Source organism: Natrix helvetica, assembly GCF_964273705.1.
Source record: "Natrix helvetica genome assembly, chromosome: 10".
In the NCBI taxonomy this organism is placed as follows: Eukaryota; Metazoa; Chordata; class Lepidosauria; order Squamata; family Natricidae; genus Natrix; species Natrix helvetica.
Window position 1 is genome coordinate 3556240 of NC_138561.1, and position 13049 is coordinate 3569288.

The 13049-nt window shown below is 50.3% G+C and overlaps 1 protein-coding gene across 1 annotated transcript in view; it reads right to left on the reverse strand.

Moving 5' to 3' along the window:
* Positions 1 to 1917: 1917 nt before the first annotated feature.
* The window catches only part of FA2H (fatty acid 2-hydroxylase), a 63572-nt gene continuing 52440 nt past the window's right edge, over positions 1918 to 13049 (reverse strand). Inside the window, exons 4-7 of the mRNA XM_081963048.1 lie at positions 10865 to 10971; positions 8613 to 8785; positions 4340 to 4592; positions 1918 to 2702 (exon numbers count right to left, since the gene is read on the reverse strand). Of these exons, the coding sequence (XP_081819174.1) occupies positions 2626 to 2702; positions 4340 to 4592; positions 8613 to 8785; positions 10865 to 10971 (610 nt within the window). The 3' untranslated portion in view covers positions 1918 to 2625. The remainder of the gene's footprint in view (positions 2703 to 4339; positions 4593 to 8612; positions 8786 to 10864; positions 10972 to 13049) is intronic.

Here is a 13049-nt window from a genome sequence, read left to right on the forward strand (position 1 = left end):
TATGGCAACCAGGGCCCAGGCCAAAGGCTGGTCCAAAGCGCCCCCCTCCCTGGAAACAGAAAGACACAATTTGAGCAAGGGTGCAGGAGGTAAGAGGGAGATGCTCCATGGGTCACCAAGGACCCCTGGACGGAGGGTGGAAGGAGCAGCTCTTGGCCGTGGCATCTGGGGTAGTTGAGACAGAGAAGGTTCCTGTGTTCAGGGACATCCATGGAGGGAAGATCATCAGGATGGCAGTACCCACACACGGACATACATAAGGGGGTGGGGCTTCAATTGCATAATCCACCCATTCTCTTGCAGATTTTGGTCCCCTTTTGAATGCCCCCGCACAGCAACTTCGGGGGGGGGGAGCCAGTCAAGGGGTGACAACAGAGATGGGATCGGGCAGTCGCTACTGCCAGTTCGCTTGTAGCCGTGCTGCGCAGGCATTTTGTGCATGCTTGATGCGCGCTATGCGCAGTGTGATAAAAATTGCTCTGCGCATGCACAGAAGCAAAAGGCAAGATGGTGGCGCCTATGGTACCGCCTGGGGAATCGGTTTAGGGGCGTGGCAGGCCTGGGTCACTGGCCACCAAATCACTACCGGTATTGTTGAACTGGGCCAAACTGGTAGGAACCCACCACAGGCTGACACAGCAATAGTGAAGCATCAAAGTGCAAACATGTCCCTTTTTCTACCTATATTGTGATGTCACAAAACAGAACGGTCAGAATCACAGAATTGTGGAGTCAGAAGAGACCTTGGAGGTCTTCTAGTCCAGCCCCCTCCCCTGCTCAAGCCGGGGACCCTGAACTATTTCAGAAAAGTTGCTGTCTAGACTCTTCTTGAAAGCCTCCAGTGATGGAGCTCCCACAGCTTCTGAAGGCAACTTCTGTTCCACTGGTTGATTGTTCTACCTGTCAGGAAGCCTTGAGTTTATATTTTACCGGCAAAGAAATAAAGGGAGACCAGCAAAGATCTACTTCAGGCTATTTAGCTCTCATCAGCTAGCCATACCCTTTCTGGGACTCTGGGAAGTAGGCCAGTTCGAATCCCAGAAAGGGTATGGCTAGCTGATGAGAGCTAAATAGCCTGAAGTAGATCTATGCTGGTCTCCCTTTATTTCTTTGCCGGTAAAATATAAATTCAACACAAAAAATAGTTTGTCACGAAAGCGACTGCTCCGTCCCATATTTGGGTAGTTGCCCTGATAGAGAGTTCTCACCGGAAGAAACACTTTACCTGTCAGGAAATTTCTCCTTAGTTCTAGGTTGCTTTACTCCTTGATTAGTTTCCATTATTTCTTGTCCTGTCCTCAAGTACTTTGAAGAATAGGCTGACTCATCTGGGACAGCTACTCAAAATTGGAAGCAAAATGCTCTAAATGTCACCCCAGTCGTTTGTTTTTGGTTAGATTAAGCATACCTAATTCCTACCGTTCATAAAGTTTAGCCTCCAGCCCTCTAATCATCCTGCTTGCTCTCCTCTGCACTCTTTCTGGAGTCTGAATATCTTGTTTGCATTGTGGTGACCAAAACCGGATGCAATATTCTAAGTGTGGTCTCACAAAGGCATCATCACATTACTTCATGTGGCCTATTATTCTACATTCAATGTTCTGCAAAGAGCAATAAAGAGCTTCCAAGGTGCATCCATGCAAGGGTGGTTAAACCACAGTCCGCCCCAAGGTTTTGACAAACGGCCTCTTTTTCCCCCACATCCTTTTCTCTCCCCCACAAAACGCAGCAGCCAGGACATCTAACAGCCAGGAGCCCCTGGCAAGGCATGTTCTCCCACAAGATCTGCTTAGATGTGATAGGGATCAATTCAACCATGTAGGTGACAAAATAAGACTTTGGTGCTTGGAAAGGCAGCTGAGCATTGGGCGCAAAAGGGGAAAGATTTGGCACTTTCCCTCATGGGGGAATGGCTGGTGAAGATGATGGAGTTTGCTGAGATGGCTACATTGATTTCTTCGATCACAAAAAATACAATATCTATGTTTATTGCTAACTGGAAAGCCTTTCATGGACTTTCTGTGTAAAATAGGGGAAAAAATGATCTTATGGTTTATGGTTATAATGATTTGGATGCATTATAGAAAGAAGACTTATGTTGTAACCATAGAATAAGTACTTATAACTGCTGTAAACTAGATCAGAAACTACTTTTTTGTATCTATTTTCCCCTATTTTTCTTTTTCGTTCCCCCTTTTCTTGCACTTTCAGCTTTCTCTTTGGTTTTTTTTTTTTTTTTTTTTCTCTTTTCTTGTTCCCACTTTATATTAGTTTGCATTAGCTTTCATGTTCTTTCGTTTAAGAAAAATCTTTAATAAAATTATACCTACATACAAGGAAATAAAGCTGAGCAGGATTTCTGTCTGACATCCGTTCCCTGACTATGAGGCTAAGATGCAACTGGCCCTCTTCCCACCATTTGCTTCTTCACAGCTCCGGGAGGTCTGAAGGCACTCTTTGTCCCCCCAAAACCCCCAAAATAAGGCCACAAAGCAGCAGGAAAAGGGGACTCAGTTCTCTCCCCAGTCCAAGTCCAAGGGTTGTTCCAGGCCCTGCAAAGTTCCACCAGCCACAGCCGCCGGGACTCTGGTCGCAGCCCCAGGGGCCAAGCAGGAAAGTTTGACATTAATCGCTCTTCTCGTTTTCTTCCAGAATCAGCGTGTGGAAGGGACGATCCCAGAATCGGCTGGAAATCCCAAAACCTGAAGGGAGCAGAGGGGAAAAAAGAACATACAGGATGATAATACAAAATACAGAATAACAGAGTTGGAAGGGACCTTGGAGGTCTTCTAGACCAACCCCCTGCTTAGGCAAGAAACTCTACACCACTTCAGACAAATGGTTGTCCAATGTCGTTTTTAAAACTTCCAGTGTTGGGGCATTCACAACTTTTGGAGGAAATTTGTTCCACTGATTCCTTGTTCTAACTGTCAGGAAGTTTCTCCTCAGTTCTAAGCTGCTTCTCTCCTTGATTAGTTTCCACCCATTGCTTCTTGTCCTGCCCTCAGGTGCCTTGGAGAATAGTTTGACTCCCTCTTCTTTGTGGCAACCCCTGAGATATTGGAAGACTGCTATCATGTCTCCCCTAGTCCTTCTTTTCATTAAACTAGACATACCCAGTTCCTGCAACCGTTCTTCGTATGTTTAAGCCTCCGGTCCCCTAATCCTCTTTCTTGCTCTTCTCTGCACTCTTTCCAGAGTCTCCAAGATCCATTTCACAGTTACTGCTATTGACCCAGGAACCACCTAAACCAATGATTGCGAACCTTTTTTGGCTCGCGTGCCATAAGTGGGGGGAGCGCAGGGGGGTCGGATGCAGGCGTGCTGCACCCATAATGCAATACGTGACACCCCCAGCCCGTATGCATGCACTAGAGGCGCGACCCCCCCCCATTTTTGCATGCTTTTTTCGCCCTCCCCAGGCTCCAGAGGCTTTATAGGAGCATGGGGAGGGCGAAAACAGCCCCCTGCCCCCCCCGGAGGCTTCAGGGACCTTCAGGAGGCTTCCCTGAAGCCTCCGAAGCAGTCAAAACGACCCTTCGAGGAAACCGGAAGTCTATTCCCAAACTTCCGGTTTGCCCATAGGGCCGGTTTTTTGCACTCCGGAGGCTTCAGGGAAGCTCATGAAGCCTCCGGGAGGGGGAGGGGGCTCTTTTCTCCCTCCCCAGGCTCCTATAAAGCCTCTGGAGCCTGGGGAGGGCGAAAAATGGCTTTAAAAAAGGGTGAACTCAGCTGGCCAGCGCACGCATGCGCGCTGGACAGCTGACAGGGCAGCGCCTCACATGCTCTGACAAATGGCTCCGCATGCCACCTGTGGCACGCGTGCCATAGGTTCGCCATCACTGACCTAAACTATACTTGTGCATTTGGTTTTTCTTCGGCATTTGATGTTTTCCCCCTTTTCCAAGCATTTTTCCACACGTACAAGGCCAGTTGGCAAGCGTCTGAATTTTGATCGTGTGACTAGGGGGATGCTGCAGTGGTCATAAGTGTGAAAAATAGCCATAAGTGTGAAAAATGACCATATGTTCCTTTTTTCAGTGCTGTTGTCACTTCAAATGACAAGCAAACTGTTGTAAGTCAAGGATACCTGTACTGCAGGGGTGTCCAAACTTGGGAACTTTAAGACTTGTGGACTTCAACTCCCAGAATTCCCCAGCCAGCTGGCTGGGGAATTCTGGGAGTTGAAGTCCACAAGTCTTAAAGTTCCCAAGTTTGGACACCCCTGCTGTACTGGCTTAGTTTGGCTCCTGGAAGCTAAGATGCTTGGGAGCAAATAAAGGGACTCAAAGCCCAGCTGTACCCCTCTCTCCCTCCCCTCCGCGGTACCCACCCTCACCTGCTTTCTGGTGCTCGAAGTGGTGCTTGATATGATAGGTCTTCAGACCGTAGAGGTAGGTTCCTTCTTTGGGCGAGCCGTAGTGCAAGTAATAATGCATCATGTCATAAATAATGTAGCCAACAACTCCTCCGGACAGGATGGAGAGCCCCAATTCTCCAGGGAAAACCACTTGAGCGAGAAAGTAGAACACGAAGAAAAGCAGGGAGGCCGGCGCAGGTGGGAAGACCAGGCGGGAGTGGTCGAACGGGGACTGCGAGAGAGGAGAGCGGAGAAAATGAAGTCTCAGTAGATACCGTAGAACGGTGGGTTTCTCAACTTCTGCAAACTTTAAGCTGTGTGGATTTCAACTCCCAGGAATCCCCCGGCCATCAGCTCTGAGAGTTGAAGTCAGAATACCAGAGTTGGAAGGGACCTTGGAGGTCTTCTAGTCCAACCCTCTGCTCAGGCATGAAGCCCTAGACCATTTCAGACAAATGGTTGCCCAATCTCTTCTTAAAAACCTCCAGTGAGGGAGCATTCACAACTTCTGGAGGCAAGTTATTCCGCTGGTTACTTTTTCTAACTGTCAGGAAATTTCTGCTTAGTTCTAAGTTGCTCCTCCCCTTGATTAGTTTCCATTGCTTCTTGTCCTGCCCTCAGGTGCTTTGGATAATAGCTTGACTCCCTCTTCTTTGGGGCAGCCCCTGAGATGTTGGAAGACTGCTGTCTCCCTTGGTCCTTCTTTTCTTTCTTTTCTTTTATTGTTTTAATTAGACAGATAACACACACACAAAACACTCTTCAATACGTCTTCCAGCTAGCATGTCGATTGGTTACAATTAAATTCCGTGCATTACTACAATCATTCTTTATACTTCATTCAAATTGAATTGTGCATTTTAAATTAAAGAATGTACCAACATTCTCCTTTAACTGCATTTGTTTGAAAGTACTTTTATCCAGAATAATTCGTATTTATATTATCCAATGAATAAACATTTTAACACCGACAACAATCTATAAGAGCTACCACATTCTGCTTATTTATCGCCTAGGATTCCTATTTCTTTCCTCTATCCACCTATACCATTTGTCCCATATCTGATAGAATTCTGATTCTTCTTTTCCCTGGATTTCTTTAGTTAGCTTGTCCATTTCGGCACAGTCCATCACCTTTCTTATTATTTCCTCTTCGCTTGGGGTTAGCTTGTTTTCCCATTTCTGGCATAGGCAATCCTTGCCGCCATTATTATATGCAATATTAAGTACTGGGTTTCTTTTTTGTATTTTGTAGGCAGTAATCCTAATAAGAAGATCCTTCTTTTCATTAAACTAGGCATACCCAATTCCAGCAACTGTTCTTTATATATGTGTTAGCCTCTGGTCCCCTAATAATGAATTCCCTGACAGTCTCCATCCAGTATTTTAAGGGCATGCCTCTTAAGATGGCAGCCACCGGGCATGACTGAAGCTCAGTCCAGTCCTTCTGTTCACATGATGCACATCAAAAGGGTGAGCTTTTGATCCCGCAGGATCTTGATTTTTTGGGGGCAACCCCCCATCCCACCCCCACATTGAGCACTGTGGCACTCGTCTCCAGGGCTTCTACCTGAAAAGCTGGAATTATGACAAATCCTACTCCTCTTTGGATCTCGGTTTCTCTAAAACGGAAATGGGTCCTTTGTGGCTCAGTAGAATATCCTTCCCACCCATCCAGCGGAAGTGGTAACATTGGGGCTGGAGGAAAATCCAAATGCTTTCGACCTCTTCCTGCCCTGAGGATTAAAACGCCTAGCAAGGGTGCTGAACTTTGCAGAGAGCTGAGTGGCATGGAATGCCAGAGCCTTAAACACGCCTAAATTGCAGGGAGGCTGGCCAAATAGGGTAGAAGACTTGAGTCGTAAACAAAGCTAATTGCAAGGATGTAACTTCACAAAAAGGTTAGGACTTTGGATAAAACTAGGTGGGTGGGAAAGATGCGACCACATCCCTCTAGGGTGAAGGGGCTCCATCGTGAAGGGATGATCCAGGGACCACTTCAGGGGTGGGTTTCAAAAATATTTACTACCGGTTCAGTGGCTAGACGGGGGGGGGGGCATGTGACTGAGTGGGCGTGGCCAACTAGACATCACTCATGCACACTCAGTCATATGACCCCCCCACCAAGCCCACTGAAACAGTGGAGAAAAGTTTTGATGGGGGGGGGAGGCTCCAGCCTTGCCGGAGCTAAGGGAGCGCCTGCAAACTACCCAGTAAGTCCTCCCTGTCCTCCAGGAACACTCTGCAGGCTTCAGCAGGGCTGGGGGAAGGCCAAAATGCCCCCATTTTTTGCTAGTTTTTTGCAAAAACGAGCGTTTTCCCCACCCCCCAGCCCTGCCGAAGCCTGCAGAGTGTTCCTGGAGGCAAGGAGAAGGGAAAAAGCCCCCACCTACCCCTCACTCAACCTGCTGCTCAACCTCCCTCCCACCTTCACCCAAAGCCTCGCGCCGTACCAGGAGGCTGAATTTGGAATTTCTTTCCCCCCGCCCTGTTGCGTACCTTTGCAACAGGACTGTTTCTCTCTGCTTCCTTTTCCAGCCTCAAAACATGCCGACAACGGCAGTAGCGACTGAGGGAACCGGTTTGGGGGCATGGCCAGGCTACCATGGTTCGGAAACGTACGCTAGATTTTTACCACCTATTCGTCCGAACCGGACCGAATAAGTAAGAACCCACCTCTGGACCACTTGGTATAGCTCACTCTTCCCATACAGCTAGAAGGGCAATTAATGGGAGTGATGAGCCAGCCCCTGTCAAATCCAGCCTGGGATCCCTTAAATAAATTGAAGGAACAGACTGGAAGAGAACAAGCTGGGGATATTGTGCAGAATTGCCCTAAGTCGGGCAGCAACTTAACCGAGCACAGAACACTTTGAGACTCATCATGTCTTTGACTTCCGACTTCCTTTGGGGCAGTAGAATAGGGTAATACCATCAAACGGCGACTTCTTACTTTTACCTAGTAGTTTAAACTACCATATTTTTCCGAGTATAAGACACACCAAGATTTTGAAGAGGCAAATTAAAAAAAGAAGTTTTTGCACTCTGCACACCTCCCCCAAATGCCCCATTTTTTTGCGGAAAATGGCCCGTTCCCCCTCCCCCAAAAAGGGCATGAATAGCCTTTAGGAGGTTTGTGGGGTGCTCCTGGGGGGTAGGAGGGCAAAAACGAGTAAAAAACAGCCCGTTTTTCGCAAAAACGGGCCCATTTTTTGTCAGAAAAGGACACGAATAGCCTTTAGGAGGCTTATAGAATGCTCCTGGGGGCTGGGGGGCAAAACTGAGCAAAAAATGGCCCGTTTTTCACTCATTTCTGCAGAGGGTTTGGGAGGCTTGCAAAGTGCTCCTGGGGGCTGGGGAGGGCAAAAACGAGTGGGAAACAGGTTGCTTTTTGCTCATTTCCCCCCCCCCCCCGGAGCACTCTACAAGCCTCCCAAAGCCTAGGCATTCCCTGTTTACCCATCGTCTGCCTTGACTTTTCCATGGCTGACACTTTTGCAATATTGGAAGTCCTCTTCAATGTGCAAAACTGTTTGTTTGTTTGTTTTATTGGTTTTATATGCCGCCCTTCCCCCAAAGGACTCAGGGTGGCATACAGCATTAAAAAACACATATTACAAAAGTTAAAAGGAAATTAGAAACAATCCAAGAAACAAACCCAATTAATATGACAATAACATTTTAAAAACTTAAATAAAATTAACAGGCCAGGCCGGCTTGCTGGAAAAGCCAACTTTTTAGGGCGCGTCGGAAGGACCGGAGGTCGGGGATTATGCGAAGCTCCGGGGGCAGCTCATTCCAGAGGGAAGGGGCTCCCACAGAGAAGGCTCTCCCCCTGGGGGTCACCAGCCGACACTGCCTGGGCGACGGCACCCTGAGGAGGCCAACTCTGTGGGATCGTACTGGACGGTGGGAGGCTACTGGTGGCAGTAGGTGGTCTCGCAGGTACCCTGGGCCTAAAGGTCATAATTAGTACCTTGAATCGCACCCGGAAAACAACCGGCAACCAGTGTAGGCCGCCTAAAAGGGGTGTAACATGGGAGCACCTAGGTACCCCATGACAACCCGCATGGCCGCATTCTGGACCATCTGAAGCCTCCGGGTGCTCTGCGGAGCCAAACCTCCCTTTGGGCTGCTCTTGAGCTGGTTGATACGGTGAGGCAGGCCCAGGATCCCCTACCTTATGATGCTGTCCATGTGCCAGACTCTCACCCCAAGCTGCCATCGCCCCAGTTTCCCAGGGCTCCCCTACCTTATGATGCTGGCCGTGGAGCAGGAAATGCAGGGTGATCAGGTAATAGCTGTTGGCTGGAGGGTTCATGTGGAAGAGGAAGCGATGGATGATATACTCCACCAGGGACCAGGTGAAGATTCCCAGGACGAAGAGCAGCGGGAAGCAGTACTTGTGGACAGGAATGGCGTAGGCTGCGCAGAGGGAGGAAAAGCGGCAATGGGTGAGAAGAGAAAGGCCCCCCCGGAGCAGAGCACGCGCCAATGAAGGCTCATCTCCAACAGCAGCCAGCCAGCCGGGGGCTCTTCTGGGAGGCCCAGAAACAGGGCATCAATGCAACGCTCTGCTTGCCCCCCAACCTCTGGGAGTCAGAGGTAGGCTGCTCGTAGAGAAGGAGGTCAAGAAATTACAGAGTTAACAGAGTTGGAAGGGACCTTGCAGGTCATCTAGTCCGATGATGGTTAGCCTTTTTGGTGTCAAGGGCCCAAAGCGCACAAGCCCCGCAAATGCACACGCGCAGGCCTCAACCCCCAATGAGCATGCCACACACATGCGCCCTGTCCCCCACGCATTCGACCTGCCTGCGCAGATACGCAGATGGTCCCTGCACATGTCACCCCCCCCGCATTCCTGCCTCCTGTGCCTTCCCCGATCTTTGCAGTTTCTCCCCCCCCCCCAAGCGTGCTTTCTCCTCCCTTCCTGCCACAGAGAGGCACCTGCGGAGGGCGGAACCTGCGGAGATCGGGGACAACGGGCAACCTTGCAAACTGGGTGAAGCGATATTGCAAAGAAAACTTGGCCAGCCCACACCCTTTTCTTGACTGCTTGAATTGGGGCAGGGAAACACACGCACACACACACACACACACACACACACCCTGCTTTATTTTAGGGTTTGCACTACATTTTAATGCCTGTCGGCAGGCAGTCAACCTGTTTATTTTCCACTCTTCTGACTGCAAAGTAGGTGGTCAAAGTCACCCAACCAGGACTAGAACTCACTGTCTCCTGGTGATTGGCCCAAAGTCACCCAACCAGGACTAGAACTCACCGTCTCCTGGTGATTGGCCCAAAGTCACCCAACCGGGACTAGAACTCACTGTCTCCTGGTGATTGGCCCAAAGTCACCCAACCAGGACTAGAACTCACCGTCTCCTGGTGATTGGCCCAAAGTCACCCAACCAGGACTAGAACTCACCGTCTCCTGGTGATTGGCCCAAAGTCACCCAACCAGGACTAGGACTCACCGTCTCCTGGTGATTGGCCCAAAGTCACCCAACCAGGACTAGAACTCACCGTCTCCTGGTGATTGGGCCAAAGTCACCCAACCAGGACTAGGACTCACCGTCTCCTGGTGATTGGCCCAAAGTCACCCAACCAGGACTAGAACTCACCGTCTCCTGGTGATTGGCCCAAAGTCACCCAACCAGGACTAGAACTCACCGTCTCCTGGTGATTGGCCCAAAGTCACCCAACCAGGACTAGAACTCACCGTCTCCTGGTGATTGGCCCAAAGTCACCCAACCAGGACTAGAACTCACCGTCTCCTGGTGATTGGCCCAAAGTCACCCAACCAGGACTAGAACTCACTGTCTCCTGGTGATTGGCCCAAAGTCACCCAACCAGGACTAGAACTCACCGTCTCCTGGTGATTGGCCCAAAGTCACCCAACCAGGACTAGAACTCACCGTCTCCTGGTGATTGGCCCAAAGTCACCCAACCAGGACTAGAACTCACCGTCTCCTGGTGATTGGCCCAAAGTCACCCAACCAGGACTAGAACTCACCGTCTCCTGGTGATTGGCCCAAAGTCACCCAACCAGGACTAGAACTCACCGTCTCCTGGTGATTGGCCCAAAGTCACCCAACCAGGACTAGAACTCACTGTCTCCTGGTGATTGGCCCAAGTCACCCAACCAACTTTCATGCCTAAGACGGGACTAGAACTCACTGTCTCCTAATGGTTGGCCCAAAGACATCCAAATAGATTTCATGCCTAAGGCCAAACTAGAACTCACCATCTCCCAGTTTCTAGCCTGATGACTTTACCTCTAGACCAGACTGGCTGTTTGCTTACTCCCAGTTGCATCCACTCCCATCAGGCTCCTAGATACTTGCCCACAGGGATTCCAAAGCTACTGGGTGCAAGTGGTTGGAGTAAGGAGGAGAGCATGTTGAGATACTTCCCACGCCCTCTGCTGTCTCCATTTTGGCTCCCTCAAGTGCGCAGGGAGTTTTGTGTGAAAACGGTACCGGCCGGCACAGAAGCCTCACCTGATGTGAAGGAGGCAAACAGCTGGGTTTTGCCCTGCGCAAGGGTGGTGTAGCAGTGCCAGCTGAGGAAAAACACCACCGGTAGCCAGAATATACAGACAACGTGCCTGGAAGAAAAACGAGGGTCAAACTGGTTTTGGATTTGCGACACATCCTGCAATCGAAATCTGGCCTTCAAAGGGGGCCGAAGCAGCTTTCTCAGATTCTGCACTGAATCTGCACACAAAGAAACTGTCAGGACCATTTCTCTGACTTCCTTCAGGGGCAATTTCTCCAGGAGATTCCCCCCCCCAACAAGACCTCCATGCAGTGGTGGGTTCCGGTCCCCATCGCAACTGCTATGCTGCGCATAAGGTGTCCTTGGCATGCTCGCCACCTCCCCTGCGACACCCAGCTGTTCGGCAGAGGTGACGCGGGTGTCACACGCTGTGCACAATTGGCCGGTCACATTATAGGTATGGAACGTGGGTGGGCGGGTGGGCCAAACTAGCCACTGTACCGGAACGGTGGCCGCTGCTCCCGGCTACTACCGGTACGGCTGTACCGGCTAGAACCCACCACTTCCACCGTGACTGAAAAGGCCAAACACAAAGGCTTCTTTCCTGATCTTGGGATTTGTCTGGAAGCCAAGGGGGCTGTTTGTGAAAGACCTTGTTCTTCCCACCCCCCTTCAATCGTGTCTGATTCTCAGAGGCTGCCTGGAGAAGTCCCTGCTATTTTCTTGGCAAGACTTTTCAGGCGTGAATTGAAGAGGAAGTGACTAGCCCAAGGTCATCCAGGTGGCTTTGTGCCCAGGGCAGGACTCGAAAGTGCGAACGGCCACAGGAGGCACCAAGCCAACCTCAACTGATCTTGGAAACGCTAAACAGATTCAGGGCTTGAAGGGGAAACCAACAGGAGATCTCAAGACCAACGAACAAGACTGGGAATAGGAAAAGAAAAGCCTGATGGGGCCCATGCAGTCCAAGGAACCGAGTTTGCCTCTGCTCTCCCTAAATCAGGGATGGGGAACGATGGTCCCTTTATGACTTGTGGACTTCGACTCCCAGAAATCCTGAGCCGGCCATGGCTCAGGAATTCTGGGAGTCAGAGTCCACAAGTCATAAAGGGACCATCGTTCCTCACCCCTGCCCTAAATGAAGCTAGGTCTCCCACCCCTGAGCTGGTTGCTACTGGTTCATACCAGTTCGGGCAAACCAGTAGTGGAAATTGGGACTGGGTTGCCGAACCGGTAGGGACGACAGACTGGCCATGCCCCCGAACCAATTCCCCAGCCGCTGCTGCTATTGCCAGCTTGTTTCATGTTCTGGGCATGCACAGAACACTTTGCAGGCAACTGCGCACATGTGCGCAGCAAAGCGCACACAAAGCAAACCGGCAGTAATGCGGCAGCAACCCACCCCTATCCCTCCCTGAACCAAATCAGGACCAGTCTGTGTACCAGAAAGTGTTGACTTTTTCCTCTACAATTCTTCCCTAATCCCCTACTGGCCCCACTCAGCAGCTGTGAGTTGCTAAGAAACAGCACCTGCAATTCCAGCTGCGTGACTGTTAATACCTTTGACCTGGTCCCCAAATCTGGGGGTTGGAGGGGAGCAGGGGTGGGCGGGCTATGAGCTGCTCTAAAAGGCCAGGGGCTTAGCCCTTTTGAACACAGCTTTGCAAAGCTTCGGGACAAGTGCAAGCTCCCCCCACAATTATCCTGGAACTTCTCGTTTCTAAAGGGGCCACGAAGGAGGGTAACTATGCAAAAGATGGGCCGTGGGGGCGCAGTGGTCAGAGTGCAGTACTGCAGGCTACCTCCGCTGACTGCCGTCTTCCTGCAATTTGGCAGATCGAATCTCAGCAGGCTCAAGGTTGACTCAGCCTTCCAGCCTTCCGAGGTGGGTAAAAATGAGGAGCCAGATTGTTGGGAGACAATAGGCTGACTCTGTCAACCGCTTAGAGAGGGTGGGAAAGCACTGTGAAGTGGTATATAAGTGCTATTGCCCTTCCTTCCTTCCTTCCTTCCTTCCTTCCTTCCTTCCTTCCTTCCTTCCTTCCTTCCTTCCTTCCTTCCTTCCTTCCTTCCTTTCCTTTCCTTTCCTTTCCTTTCCCTTCCCTTCCTCAGCACAGTGGTTAGAATGAAGTATTGCAGGATGACTCTACCCACTGCCAGGAGTTCGATCCTGACTGGCTCAGGGTT